General features: G+C 38.6%; 1 protein-coding gene across 3 annotated transcripts in view; it reads right to left on the bottom strand.

Moving 5' to 3' along the window:
• Positions 1-16021, bottom strand: part of VCAN (versican) — a 115254-nt gene that overhangs the window by 31110 nt on the left and 68123 nt on the right. For all 3 annotated transcript variants that reach the window (XM_061189418.1, XM_061189414.1, XM_061189417.1), the window contains 2 exons: positions 5595-10826; positions 2131-2244 (listed from right to left, as the gene is read on the bottom strand). In XM_061189418.1, coding sequence (XP_061045401.1) covers positions 2131-2244; positions 5595-10826 — 5346 coding nt within the window. The remainder of the gene's footprint in view (positions 1-2130; positions 2245-5594; positions 10827-16021) is intronic.

The raw sequence follows: 16021 nt of genomic DNA, 5'->3' as shown, positions 1-16021 counted from the left end.
TTTCAGATTAAAAAAAGGACAAACTTTAGTATGTCACATGCTATATTTAGGGCATACTTATACTAAAAAAAATTATCTTTTTTTATCCGAAATTCAAATTTAACTGATCTTCTAATATTTTTATTTGCTAAATCTGGCAACCCAAAGAAAATTTCAAATATATTCAGAGTAGGGTCATTATCTCCACTGCTTTTAGATGAGTCACATGAGTCCTAAAACCAATAAAGAATCCCCCTAGCCTTCCCACCCCCTATCCCAGCTCACACTCTGATGACCTCACATGTGAAACACTGAAAATACTTAACTGAGCATAGCCTCTGGGCTCTTCCCTCTCCAATATATCCTTCACTCTGCTGATTGTCATCTTCTTTAGACACAATCAAGATAATTTTACTCATTGGCTTCTAAACATTCCAAGGGCCCCAATTATCCAGGGCAGTGGTCCTCAAAGTGTGGTCCCTGGACCAGCAGTATTGGCATCACCTGAGATTAGAAATGCATGTTCCCAGGCCCACCCCAGACCTACTGAATCCGACATTGTGGAGGATGGGAACAACAAACTGTAGTTTACCAAGCCCTATAAAGGATTCTCACGCATGCTAAAGTCTCAGAATCACTCGACTAGAGTATGAAGTAAACCTCTTCAGTACATTGGATCCAGGACCTTCTTAGACCTATCTAGATCCAACCAGCTTTCCAATATTCTTTCCCAATGTTTCTCTCTCACAAACCCCTAAGTAGGCATCCTGAATACTCGTAGCCCCTCGGATGCATTCTGCAGTTTGTGGTCTCTGTGCTTTTGTTTGCTGTGTTGAGTCTCCCTCTCCCACTTATCAAAATCTTCCCCAATTTTTATCTATATCAAATGCAACCTTTCTAACATAGACCTCTATGATCTCTTGTGATGAAATTAATGCCTTTATTCCATAGCATTTTGTAATTCCACTAAAAATTTAATTCATGTTTATATTAAGTATTAAAAATGAATATACAAAGTAAATTAAATTTCTAAGAGGTATATACTGTATTCTTCCCTAAAGAAATGGCCTTAGGGAAAATATTATATAATAATGATGGCAAATACTTTTATAGTGTTCGCTAAGTGCCCGCCACTGATCTAACAGCTTCACATATAATAACTCATTATTTTTAACTGATTGTAATGTGAAAAAGAATGGGGGCCACAGAAATGTTTTTATACATATATATGTAAATTTGATATTTAAAATATAATTACTTCTTAAATGTTATCTATTGCGATCTCTATATCCTCACTGATTAGCACACAAATAGAGCTTACTAGCTCTGTTGACTTTTGTTTTTTTTTAAAGATAAGTATTCTTTTAACATGAATGCTGGGGGTTTTATCTCAATATTGCTGGATAATCTAAAGTGTAATCCATGGGCCTTCCTTACTCGATCATTATGAGTAAACAATTACGGTGCTGCTAAAAGGAGCACCTAGTCAGTAGATCCCATCATTTCTCTCCTAGAGTCAACATCTATATTCAGCCAAATCAAAACTGGGGTCCTTTTTAAAAATTTTTTTAAGGAAAAGGAAACCTAAATAAGAATGGGAGTAAAAGGAACTGATTTAGTAAAGAGACAGTGATATTCTTTGGAACCCAAAAGAGAGGAGGAAGACACCAATGTCACAAGCCCTTGAGGCTGGTCTCTGGGGACAGCCAGAGAAGGAGCTTTCCCATTCCACATCAGAGCAACACGTTATCTCAAAACAAAAAAACTCCCTATTTTTTAAAAGAGCTTTCTTAAAAAATTTGTATTTAAATTGATAATTTATTGATATGCAGATGTGGGGACAGATTAAAATTTTTTGTCAATACTTACGCAACTTTACATTTGTAAAGCCTATGTGTAAAAAACACACAAAGACACAGCTGACCCCAGTAAGCTTCACTGAGTCTTGGGTATATCAACAAAATTCAGTAAATATCTATCCCTCTTTCCCACACCCTACTTAACTTACTCTATGATTTTAATTTCACTTAACATGTAATTCATCTACACATAGGTTTCTCCGAAATCCTCTGATTGATTCAAGCAATATAAATTCTCCCCCAGTACATCTTCTGGAAAAGCACTACAGTCTTTCACGTGAGAACATCTTACCAAGTTCACACTGGTCTCCACTGTATCCTGGCACACAGGTGCACACATAGGAAGTTTCAGTAGGATAACAGGTGCCCCCGTTAAGGCACGGGTTCGTTTTGCAACGATCAGGTCCTACCATGTTCAGGAAAGAAAGAAAAGCAATTAGGCTCATCTCTAAGTTTCAACATATTTTAGCATAAAATGCCACTTCTTGCTACCATAACATAAGCCTTACCATAGCAATTTAGAGATACTACACATTAAAAATTAACATTAACTTTTCTCTCTGGAGTGTTTCTTGGCATTATAACTAAGTATTACAAATTGCATCTATTCATTTCTGGGATTCAATCATCATTATTTTAAACAATATTTTGTATGGTATCTGGCAACTAATACATTCTACTGCAGATTTAGTTGGCATGATAATGGCAATTGATTTTAGTCAAAATGATTACACGTATGTGCACAGTGAATGGAAAATGTATTCTTTTAAACGAGGTTAGTTCATGTGAAATGGCTGGATACACAGAACATGCATTCTTTTTAGCATTGGCTTGTTACCATCATTTGAATTATTATTGCCTTTTACCACTTAATGCTCAGAAACTTTTTCTTCGAAAGTGTGCACTGAAGTCTCTTCTGCTACATTAATATGCTTTTTCCAAAAACACGTTCCAAATGTACTCCTTTAAACTATACTTGAAGAAAAGCAACACATGGATTAAACTCTACTGTATAAAAACAAACCCAAATACAAAAACCTCACCTTAAACGAAATCCCAAATTTTTATTACAATTTTCTTATTAAAACACAAAATTGACACTCCTAGCGGATCAATATAAAGGCCAGAGATACAAATTTATGAGGAGAAAACAGTTTAATACGTATTTTCTAAATGCAAGTACTTTTACACTATGTATTATTCTGTAATATATTATTATTATTCTGTAATATATATATTATTACATATGTTATTCTGTAATATATATATTATATTATTCTGTAATATTGCATGGATAACTTTATTTACATTAATAGCTTATATATATTATTTGAATACTTTTCCAGAATTGCTTGTTTCAAATGTTTAAGAATCCAAATGAGAGTTAAATGTTTTACAAAAGAATTGAAATAAATAGGTCATATATGGAATAAAAACCATATTGTCAAAAATTGAAGTCCTGAAAGTCTGAAATAATGTACACGAAGAAAAGATGTCTACTTATGAAACATGAATATTTGGATAAACAGGTACTGCTATAGAAGATAACTGAGCCTTTCCCACCCAGGAAAGTCAAACTCACACTTTCTGAGTGTTAAGAAAATTCTGGACTACTAGAAAGACTTGATAGATACACATTCGCATGTGTGGGTTCAACATGATAATTAGGTTAACTCAGATGGTTGCAACTATTTCTTCAAAAGCGACCCCAATTTTGCTACGACTCTCCTATAGTTCTAAAGATATTTAAAATCGCCCTAGCCATTTTAGCCTTCTGCTTTTGAAAGCACACTGCCTAGATGACAAGGCTATGGTCAACAGCACATCTACATGCTGCTCTTAGTGCAAAATCAAAATGACATTTAAGTGAAAGGGCTTGGTAAAGTGCGACGTGCCACACAAATGTGAAGTACAGCATTATTCCCACCACAGACACGAGAAACCATGCGAGAGTATGGGACAAGGACTTGACAAGGAAGGGGGCTGTGAACGTAAAGTAGTTTAGATTAGAATAGTTTTGTTTTTGTGCATTTTATTCTCCCCTAAACACTTTGTAGTCATATCTGAAAGCTGAAACTGCAACAGATAGACCAGGCAATCCAACAGGAGCTACTGTTTACTGCCTTAGCCTGAAGTGACAATGTGTTTTGCAATGAAGATGCAAGCTCTGATTCTAGGTAAACATTGTGGACTGGATAACTGGTACACATTTCTCATTCATTTGTCAAATCCAACTCTCTCTCTATATATAGTTATTACCAGTGATTTCTATACCCTATTTTCTCTAACCTGAAGTATATTTCAACTAAATTACAAAAGAATGAATATTGGCCAGATTACTAGGTTATCATTTACAGATTAAATAAAGAGTGACAACAAAAAAATCCATCAGCCACCTTTGATCAATTTTATTCACGAAATACTTCAAGTCATTTATGAAAGTTACACTTTATGACTATTTCACTCTATCTGAAGCACAACAAACTGAAGCATTGGTAGCACAAAAGATAAGTTTGAAATGATCAGAAGAATAATTCTAAGTACAGCCATGCTGTAAAACATATTCATGAAAATATTTTCATATATTTGATATCATATAAATATGATATCAAAATATCATATTTTCAACCAACACAGTCCTAGAAGTACTGATTTTTTTTTTCTTTTTCTAGGTAGCAACTAGGTGGTGATAGCTACTTGTGGATTCCACTGACATTATTATTTCCATTGTTCTTGGAAAACACCATTAAAGTGAACTTTTCAACATTATCAAGCTAGATTAAAACGAAAATAAATTCTACACAGTAAACAGTCCAAGATTTCTGACTTACATATCATTAAATATCAATTATTCATTTTTATACTATATTAATAGGAAACCACCAAAGACCAGTAGAAAAAACCACCTACTTTGGAGTGGGGCTGATTTGGGTTCAAATCCCACTTTTGCCATGATGTGTGTGGCTACAACCCCGGGCAAATTACAGAACTTCTCTGAACCTCCACGTCCTACCCTTTTAAATGGGGATAATAATGTGTGCATTGTAGCCTTTTTGTGAAGCTTAAATGACACAGTCTATATGAACCAGCATCAAATTCGTGCTTTCTGTCCATTCAGTAAAAAAACAGAAATCTTCTCTCAACAGGCAGAGCTTGAATATATACTGGATGAATTCTCCCTATGGCTAGGCACTGTGTTAAAAGCATTATGTAGACTATCCGAAGCAAGGGAACTACACAAAAGTATGAACTGATAACTAATATTGCATGAACTATGTGAAGTGTTTATTAAAGTTATTTACAAGTCTCATTTTTAAAGACCTGACAGATTTTGATATTGCCATAATTGCTCCCATTCATGAGAGATTTTTTAAAAATAAGATGTCTTTCCTGTTTTTAAAACTAAGATGTATAACTATGGGACATAAGACAAAGCAATACTTTAGTTGTGGGTAAAACCAAATTGAATTTTTATACCATTAACAATTTCAATTTTTCCATGTTGCAATTGTATGTTGTTTCTTACACCCAGAAAAATACAAAGCATATCTTTAAAGCCCCCAAATAGTCTATACTTACTTTCTTTGCATCTCATTATGGAATCAATACTATGTATGGCCTGTCCTGCTGTTACATGAACAATACAAAAACCTTCACTGATTTTAACATCACAACAAAAATTATATACACATCTATGTTAGGACCAAGGGACTGTTTCCAAGCTTGGAAACAGATTTATCAGTGTTGTGTCCTTACCTGGTAAATAGATTGCTGTGCCTTCCACTGACTCTTCATTAATGCCAATCAGGAAACTGGTTTCATTAGAAGTTTCCAGAAGGGAAAATGATGGTGTTGCAAGCTCAGTATTTAACTCTGCGGTGCTTAGTGTTGCCTGATTATTAGAATCAAGAATCCTCACCGATACTTGCTGTTCTGGTGCTGCTACTGTGGAATCCTCCCCTCTGATCAAAGCTGCTTGTGTTTCAGGGTTTATTTCCAGAGGAGAAGGGATGGTGGGCCTCTCAGAAGTCTGTGGGCTGGCCTGAGGCACCACACCTGCCTCGACCCCATAAATCACAGAAGCAGAAGTAGAATGTGGCCACAGTGTAGCACCTTCTAACTCCATTTCACTTGCAGCTGTGACAACAGTCCCAGCCTCAGGTGTTTCAATACTGGGAAATACCTTGACTGTGTCTCCAGAAAGTTGAACACTGGTTTTGTTTTGAGAGTCTTGGAAAATCTCAGTTTCTTCTTGAGCAATTAGTTCTGTGGCAGAAGCCTCCACTTGTTCTAATAATTTAGGTTTACTTTCATCTTCTGAAGGCTCTGTGTCAGGAGATATGGATGGAGGCTCAGTTATGTGAAAGTCCTCTTCACTTGAGGGTTTGAAAGTCACTTCAATATTTGCAAGTTTTCCTGGGGGTATTGGGGACGTGCTGGCATCTGTACTTGGCAGAGCTCTTGGCTGGGGGTCCTCTGAGTGCTCAGAGGCCCCGCTGCCTAAGTGGACACTGAGTGGAGGAGATGATGGTGTCTGAGAGAACATCTTTGCAACAGCTAAAACTGCTGATGTATCCGTGGAAGCTGGGGGATTGGATCCTTCCATCACATCAGGTGCCTCTGTTAAACTCTGAGCCGTAAGGTAGGTAGTACCAATACTTATGTAGGGGGTAGGACCTATCAGTGCCTCCTCAGCCCCGGAAGAGAATTCTGGTTGAAGAGAGGGACCTACATGTTTCTTTTCTTCATCCTCATTCTGTGTCCTTTCCAAATGGCCCAATGTTGATATTATTTCACTTTGGTCTGCAATAGCTTGACCGTCAGACAAAGTGCTTGATTCAAAGATGTCATCCAGGGTTTTTGCTTCAATTTTTGGTTCTTCAATCTCTGGATTAACTGTGGCAGACTTACTAGGAATGGGCAGGGATATTGCTGTGGGAAGTAAAACATCTAATTCTGTTTCTGGGCTAGGGATGGGTATCCCAGGTGTGAAGATAAAGCCCATGTGATCTAACTGACTTCTGTTTTCAGGAGGCATCGATTCGTTATGTGTTGCCTGAGTGTAATTAGCCAGAAGAGTATCACCAGAGGCCTCAAAGTTTTCCTCGGTTGAAGAGAGGTTAACAGCTGCCTCATACTTCTCTAGAACTTGAGTGCTGTCTTCATTGCTGCCAGGTGGTCCTGACGGTACCTCTGTATCTAAGTCCGTTTGCATTCCAAGGATGTCTTCATATATAGGTTTAGTGTGATCAATATCTATGATAGTATTTTTATCTGATGTCAGCTCAGGTAGAATTTCAAGGATGGTACTCTCTGTAATTGTCAATATTAAATCCTTGTCCTCTTTGTCCAGATCTATAATAATATTTTCAGTGGCTTTTCTTCTGTCAGGTTTCAATGTGGAATCCTCGAATCCCCCAAAGTGGTCTTGGAAACTGTCTGCAGCACCTCCTGTGGACGTTTCATATGACACTGTACTTGACAGTGTGCTAGTTGGACCAGGGGAGCTTTCATTCTGCTCTGAATGAAGAGGCAGCACCACTGAAACTGTTGGGAATCCATCAAGAGTAACAGCTTCAGCTCTTGGAGCCTCAGAATGTTTTTCCAGGGATCTATCAGGAACAAATGTGGTGCTGCCTTGCCTAGTTGCCTGAGTAGTTCCAGAAGTGTGGACTAAATCAACCACATCCAATTCCCCAGATCCTTCTCCAGAATGTTCATAAAACCAGTCAGATGGTTTTGGTGTTGATGTAACAAATCCTTTGGCCGTTTCAGGACCATAAGTTCTAGTCAGAAAATCAGTGGAAGGGGTTGCTGTTTCTTTAGCTTCTGCTGTTGAAGTGTTCTCGTTAGAGACTTGATCAGTCATAGTCTGTGGTCTCCTAGTCTGGATTTCTTCTGCCCAACTGTGTGTCTGATTTTGAGGATGTTCCGTGTCTGTAGAGAAAGTGAGAGTTGCCGTGAAGGGTCCTTCTGTTGTGGTGTCACTTAAAATTTCTAGTAAGGCTGTGCTGGATGCTGTCTCACTGGCTTCGAAAATGCTGTCTATTTTGGAAATGAGTGGTCTGATTTCATTTGCCACATTGCCCATTCCCTCATCGTCTCCAGTTGTGTCATTTAAGATGCTGGTTTCTAAACTTTGCACTTGAGAAGTCTGGGGATATAATGTGCTAATGACTTGTTCTATTTCAGTAAAGTTCACGGATCCTGTAGTGGGCGGAACTTCTCCTGATCCCAGTCCAGAGAATAAAAGATCCGTATCTGACTCTTCAATTGTTGGTCTCATAACTTTGGGAAAGGGTTTTATACTTTCTTTCTCTTTGATTGTTGAACCTGTAATTGCACTTTCAGCTGGTATTGATTCAGTCACTGAAGCAGTAGCTAAGAAAATATGGGATTTTTCAGTAACTTCAGGGAGAGTAGTATACGACTCTAAGCCCTCTGAATCTAGGTTTGGAGTAGACACGTCAACTGAGGAAATGCCTTCCCCCTCCATGTTCTTATTGTTACTGTAAGTTTTCTTTGTTGTTAGTGTAGAATAATCTGTGGTTCGGAGTCCAGTTTCAGGAAATGTTTGGGAATCGAAAGTTGTTTGTTCTGGTGCAACAGAGCTTTGAGGGGGTTCAGAAGATTTCTGTTCTTGAATCTTTTCCTCTGACACTATTTCACTTTCAATTCCTTGCCTTACAGGGTTGACTTCTTTCCTGGGCCATAATTTGTCCGGCTCCATAGTTGGAGGAAAGTCCATTGAAACTGTGCCATTGACCTTCACTTCCTCCTTTTCCTTTGAAGCTTTAGTACTTTCAGCTTCTGCTGTTGGCAAGATGGTGGATCTTTTATCGGTTTCATTGATAGCACCTTCTTCACCCAATCTTTGGTCAATAAATGGGGAATCTGTCCCAGAGACTTTTCCCACACCCCTGGGAAACACTTGGTCAACAGAGCTGCTTACTGAGACCAGTTGCTCACCTGAGCCCTCAGCTGAGGCTGTGAACTCTTCCCAAGGGAAGGCTGAAGTACTGACCAAGGTGCTACCAGGCTCTTCTGAGTCAGCTGTGTGATTACTGTGGTCTGAAGTAGGTATTACAGATGGTGACATCTGGGTATCCTTAAATGCTGCATCCCCAGAGCCTTCCGTCATTACCGTTTCTTCTTTTGTTATGGGATGAGATACTGTTGAGTATTCTCTGAAGTCACCACTGAAATCTTCCTCCAAAGGAAAATCTGTAGAAAAGCCTTTTATTTCTGCCCCAGGAGTTGGCTCTCCTGAGATCTCTGAAATCATGTTTTCCTTGGATGTTTGGCTTTTAATTTCAGCAACCTCTCTGTCCATTACAGTACTCAAAACTAGTCCAGTTGGCTCAAAAGGGAATACAATTTCCACGTGTGGAGACAAAGTGCCAGATGCTTCCTTTCTGGCTTGAATTTCAGGCTCTAAATTTAATGCAAATGAAGAAACAGTGGTGGTTTCTGGGTCAGCAGCAGCTTCTCCAGAACCCTGCTCCATAAAGACAGAGACGGGGCTACCTGGGACAGTGGGCGGCACTTCCCGAACCCCAGGTTGACTGCTAAGGCTGGGCTCAGCAGTCTGTGCCCCCAGATGGTCTAAAACATTAGTTTCTGTAAAGACAAGAGTAGAATTTGCTGTTTCCTTTTCAGACTGTGTGGGTGTCATCCAGGACATAAAACTCTTCCTGGTAGCAGACACTGAATCACTAGATGTAGCTTCATTTGAGCTTTCTAATTCAGAGGGTAAAGTTAATTGATCTGATCTCTGTGTGGGCGCATGTACCTCAGCTGTAGAAGCCGTACCTGTAGTTCCCTTCTCCTCATCTTTCCTTGTCTTTCCCTCAAGAGACGTACTGAAAGGCCACTCAGAAGTGTCTGTCTCCCTTGCAAATTTGGTAGGCACTACTGCAGAAGATTGTTCAGAAACCGAATATACGGTGGTTGCAGGAACATCCAAAAGGCTCTCTGTGATCATTATCTTGCTAGTGTCTAAAGTAACGAGAGAATCTGTAGTATTTTTCTGTGATAAATCAGTTACCATGGCAAACATTTGATCTTTATCTTCTTCTGCTTCCCCAGAGCCTTCTGGAATCGGAATTGAAGGACTTCCTGAGAACTCTACAATTTGTCTAGGGGTTATTTCCACCCAGCTTTCTATTGTGGACAACGGCTCATCAGGCCGTGGAGTCCCTGTTAAGGTAAATGATACATCCTCTGAAACATGCGCTGATACAGAACTTGCAACTCTACTTGGAGTATATGTGGTAGAAGTGCTTTTTTCTGCCTCTTCACCAAATGTTCCTTCTGTAGCCCTTGAAAAGACCATTTTTTGAGATCCTTGGTCAATGGCAGCATCTCCTGAAGACTCTTCAGGAAACAGAGGTACCGATTCAGTATGTTCATGTACCAGATTATCAAGGTCAGGACTTTTCTCTGTGATTGATTCTGGCCCCTCTGTGGCTTCTCCCTCACGGCCTGGGGCTGTGGGGAAAATATCAGGCTCGCCACTTGAAAAATGCTCTGGTGCTTCAGGGTAAATCTCAGGTCTCCATGTAATTTCAAGGGATTCAGTTGTTTCTTTAGACTCATTAGGTTGCATGGCAGTAGGCATTCCAGTTTTGGTGATCACAAACTGATGACTATCACTTTCACTGCTGTCTGAAAAATTTTGAGAAGGTGCAACACTTTCGAACTGGCCACGCCTAGCTTCTGCTGCTTCTGGGTCCTTGGGCACAGTGGTAACCAGATGCTTTCCATTTATGTACTGCACAGATGGGGTGGTCGTGACGTCAGTGGCATTGGCACACTCCTCGTCTTCCCCTTCATCCTCTTCACTGTGGTATAGATCAATTTCAATTAGCTCAGGTAAAATTTCAGCAATTAGATCATGCTCTGGATCTGTTTCTTCACTACAAGGCTCATCTTCTTTAGATTCTGAATCTATTGGATGACCAATTACACTCAAATCACTCATTCGACCTGAAAAAAACAAAGAGTTTTCACAATACTTAAATAGAAGATTTGGCAGTGTACGACAGAAGAAATTGATAGCAAGCCTGGCTGATCACACTCTCACACACAAAGAAGGATTCAAATCTTTTCACATTAAGAGCAATCACCCTTCTATACATGGTTCTCAGTCTTCGAATTTGCTCTTTGATATTAACAATGGGAAAAATAAATCCAATTTAAGATTGTAGCAATGGGTTATGAAAACTCTTCAACATGTTTAACACAGCAACGTCCTTAAAATGGAACAAGGAATCACATACACACATTGTAATCATGAAATATAGGAATTGATCTTTGTGTGACCTGAAAAAAAGTTAAAAGTTAAGACCGCTTCACCAGATCATACAGAAAAAGTAACTGATTGCTGTCCTTAATGTAGGAGGATGCTTAGACGCCCTCTATTCAATAAGGAAATGAGAAGCGATTCCTTCTGGCCTTTTGTCATTATTTGTCCCAGAGAAGACTGTTTTTAGAAAAGCAAAAGAGAGATTTCTTTATAGCCCTTTCACAGTGTGATGACAACCCCACCCCAATGCAACAGTGAGACAAGACTTAGCTGCATAGGCTGCAGGCACATCCCATACACGAGGGCAGGAAGCCCTGGAGGGAGAGGGGGGTCTCCATGCAGGGATGGCTCACTGAAAGCACCAGGAAAGAAGAGCCCTCCACACCTTTACACCTTTATCCTTCATGAGAGGTGACCTGGATTCGGTCAGTTATTGTTTTTTTATTAACCTTTTCTCCAAAGGAAGTTCAGGAGTCACAGCTAAACATTAGAACTAGCATACTTTAAATAACCCTTATCCTCAGAACATTTCCTAGGTTGTAGATTGCCACAGGGTACCAACCACTAAGCCCAATTGCCTTTTCTGTCTCCAGATATCCACCAGCAAAGCTCCTTGTCCAAATGCCAGGAGGGAGGCCATTCTGCACCCTCACTTTCATCAGAGAGGAATTCAGTCATTCTAGGAGAGGGTCCTGTCACTACAGCTGTCCTAGTCTCAGTGTCACGGCAGTGCAAAAAGATACCTGTGGGTGTGCTAACCCAGGAAAAAGACAAAGAGAAGCACGGAGGATGGCCCCGTGTCTCCTCCTCTGGCCCCAGGAACACTGTCGCAGAGTTAACTTTCAGCCTAGCCCTGATCCATGCCACACACACTTAGGCTGAACCTGAGAACTTAGAGGGGGAATAATTACGACAGAGTCACCCCTGCCCCCCATCGGTAGGGAGATGGCTCCTGTTGTAAGTAGCTGCTCCCGGGATGCTCCTCGTGGACCAGCAGTCAAGACTCGGCACTCCCAAGGCAGGGGCCTGGGTTCTATCCCTGGTCGGGGAACTAGAGCCCACATGCCACAACGAAAGATGGGGCATGCCGCCGCAACAAAGACTGGGCACAGACAAATTAATTAATTAATTAATTAAAAAGCTGCACCCTTCCACGCATGAAAGGATCAGTATCTAGCATTTACCGATGTCAAAAAAGAAAAATACTCTATTGAGAAGGTAGCAATATTGTTTATATTCTTTATGTCAACATAAATATATAAGAAGTATATGAACTACCAATAAAAACTTTACGGGGCTTCCCTGGTGGCGCAGTGGTTAAGAATCCGCCTGCCAATGCAGGGGACACAGGTTCGATCCCTGGTCGGGGAAGATCCCACATGCCGCGGAGCAACTAAGCCTGTGCACCACAGCTACTGATCCTGAGATCTAGAGCCCGTGTGCCACAACTACTGAGCCCACGTGCCTAGAACCCGTGCTCCACAACAAGAGAAGCCACTGCAATAAGAAGCCCACGCACCGCAAGGAAGAGTAGCCCCTGCTCACCACAACTAGAGAAAGCCTGCACACAGCAACGAAGACGCAACACAGCCAAAAAAAAAGGTAACTAAAAAAAAAAACAAAAAACTGAAACTTTACGGAGCTCCTTCTGTTTTTAACTATGGTTTGCTAAAAAAAAACCCCCAAAGACCATAAGACTTTTATGTAACTGGAACATATACCATATTTACATTTATCCCTTTCACTCAAATCTCTAATAAAAACAAAAAAGAAAACTCTTTTTTTTATGTATCCCATTTTCACTGTATTGTCTCCATAAAACACTATTTGTGTTGGAGTGGGATACTCTTCCCTAAATATATATATATATATATACATATATATGTCCATCCTATTTAACTTTCACACACTACAAATCATTCCTTATATCTCCACCCCATACATTCAGCCTTTCAACTATGTAAACAAAGGAGTATAGGTATTCAAATGAATGAAAAATATTTCTACCATAAAGAGAAATGAGGTCAATACATAACTCCAGTATATTATAAAAATATAAAATTAATACAGATGATTTCTGCCACAGATGTTACAACTACTCCTAACTGCCAAACTTAAGGAAATGGCTAAATGCCTTACCTTTTTTTCCCAAAAAGAATAAGTTCGTTCAATATTAGATCACTGAAGTTGTTACTGTAATCTTATATTGCCTCATGGTGTATATATTTAAAAAAAAACATCTTCAGATGATAAACACCCTTTAATATGGCTTATGTTGAAGGCTACCTTTCACTAAGAAAAAAGAATGTGAGAGACTATACATGCATGTGCATATATAGGTATATGAGAGAATACATCTTTAAATGCCTTCTGTACAAATGAATCTCTTGAAATGTCACATTGAGAATCTTATCTAATCACCAAATCAAGTAGTCTCTCATTGTTAATACTATTTGAACATAGCAGAATTAAGCCACACTCAGTTAAACTATTCTGTTCGACTCTGTAGGGTTTAACAGGAACTTCAAAAATACGCCTATCTTATATTGCTTATAGTGTCATTTTACATACAACCCTTTTCATTAGGTTTCACTAGGTGTAAATGAGAATTCACTATTAAGTATTAAGATACACACACTGTATGTGTGTATCACACATACAGTTGCTAAATTCCCACAGCATCTTATATTTAAATACAGAAAGAATTTCAATAAGAAGCATGGGTCTGTGTCAAGCTTATAAAAAATCCCCACCACATTTTGTACCTTTTTACAAGTAGTTGAGATTAAACTAACCATTCAGCCAAGCTTCTCCAGCCAAACACAAGGATAAATAAGGAAATAACTGCTTGGTAGTCTTTATTTATAAACTCCTAGGCTAGGAATAGGGTAAAAATACTCAATGTTATTATAGATTTGTATGGATTTCTAAATAAATTCCTTACTTTTTTAGAAAACAAAACTGATATAAACATATCCCACTATCTTCTTAGTGAATAATTATAGATAGAGGTTTCATTAAGTATCATGTTGGTAGCTCTAAAAATAAGTGGGGTGGAATAAAGCAGAAAGAGAAAAGACACAGAGGCATGTCAGTGTGTCAAATGTCAGCATGTCAAAGGAACTGACACCCTGATGCTCACTTACATGTTTCACAAAGGAATGAATAATTTAAAATAAAATGTTTTTCTAGCAAAGAAAACAAAGAAGTCATTGTAAATCAACAATTCATATAGTAATTTCATTGACTATCAACTCTTATTGTCTACTTAATTCAATTAATTAATGTCCCTGACATTCACTTTGTATTCTCTAGTTTTAGTTCAATGAACAAAGGATAATATTCTTTTAGTCCATTTTCCACTTGGGTAAGGAACTCTGACATTTCTTATTGCTCATAAATCTATGAGGACTTCTTAGTATTTTAGACCATTGTATTAGAAAATTTCACCAAAAGACTCAAATATTAGATGGAATATATTTTCTAACCTAAATAAATATCACAATATTTCATTCACAGCCATACAAACACAGCAGAGAGTGGTCTTTGCATATACTTCACAACACAGCTCGGCATCATACTGGTTTTTGCACGCAAAATTAAATGTACCACCACAAACATGCATGGCACCCAAACATGTTATCTCCCCAGGACCAACTGATTGCACAAAATTTACTGAGTACCTATTATCTATGAGACTATATGGCAGACACATGTTTACCAACTTTACAGAGACCTAAGACCTCCAAGGGTATCTTCCAAATCTCTCTCTCTCTGAAACAAATGCTCTTGCCAATAGGTTAGAGAAATGACCTTACTATAACTCTTTTCTCCCTATTTTTTTTAAAAAAAGGACACTTTTTCAGTGTACATATTGCAAATGTACCAATCATTAAATTTAAATTAGGATTCCTTTTTCCACTTGCCTTACAAGCATCTGATCTGACTTGCCTCAGAATGGTAGAAAACACAGAAATACTTTAAGCTGTTTCATCTTATGCTTCTCATGGTACCTTGAAGCTGGCACTGACCAAAGAACTATCAGCACATCGTAATAAACAGTGATTTTAAAAGTGCTCATTGGAAAAAAAAAAAAAAAAGTGCTCACTGGATATGTACTGTAAAAATATTTCACTAAATGAGAATTCTTAAATAAAATGAAGATATGAAATGTGAGTTGGAATTATTTTGTTTCCTTTTTCTGAAGGAAGATTCCCAAGGAATCTTCTCACAATTAAGTTACTAGTATTTATTATTAAAATAAGTTGTGTTCCAAATGGTTTCTTCCGTTTTCTTAGTATTGGTTTGAGGGTGACAAAAATATTCATTGCCCAGGGCTTTGAAGATAATATTTTCTGCCAACAGATTCTCTACAGATAAATCTACATTTCATTCTCAGCGTGGCTAGTTTGTTTCCATATTTTAAAAATTTCATGAAACCTACCTAGTATAGATAGGTGAATTCTTTCCTACTGCTGCCACCTACATCTCACCCATATTCCTATTTGCTCCTCTTTGTTTATTTAGTTTCTGAAATTACTTCTTCATCCCCCTTTCTTGTCACCACCATCACCCACCACGCATGCTATGAGAGAGTTGCAAGAGCTATAATTATTGCAAACCAGAAAAGTTTCTTTGTAGGGTGTGGCAGGGGGACACCTGTGCTATTGTGAAAGCAGGTATTTCATTACAAAGTTGTGATCTGCTCTACTTTGTGCCAACAGTGCAACCTCAGGGAGTAATTAATATTCCCAGCTCTTAGATGAACAAGTCCTTATAAAAGACGGCTCTATTTTAGAATTTTATTCTAAGGGTGATATAACTTTTATTTGGATTGCAAGAGTCAAACCACAAAACTCCACAAGGTGTATGTATA

The sequence above is a fragment of the Eubalaena glacialis genome, chromosome 4, assembly GCF_028564815.1.
Source record: "Eubalaena glacialis isolate mEubGla1 chromosome 4, mEubGla1.1.hap2.+ XY, whole genome shotgun sequence".
Lineage (NCBI taxonomy): Eukaryota > Metazoa > Chordata > Mammalia > Artiodactyla > Balaenidae > Eubalaena > Eubalaena glacialis.
Note: the sequence above shows the minus strand (reverse complement) of the source record. Positions and strands in the feature narration are given on the sequence as shown.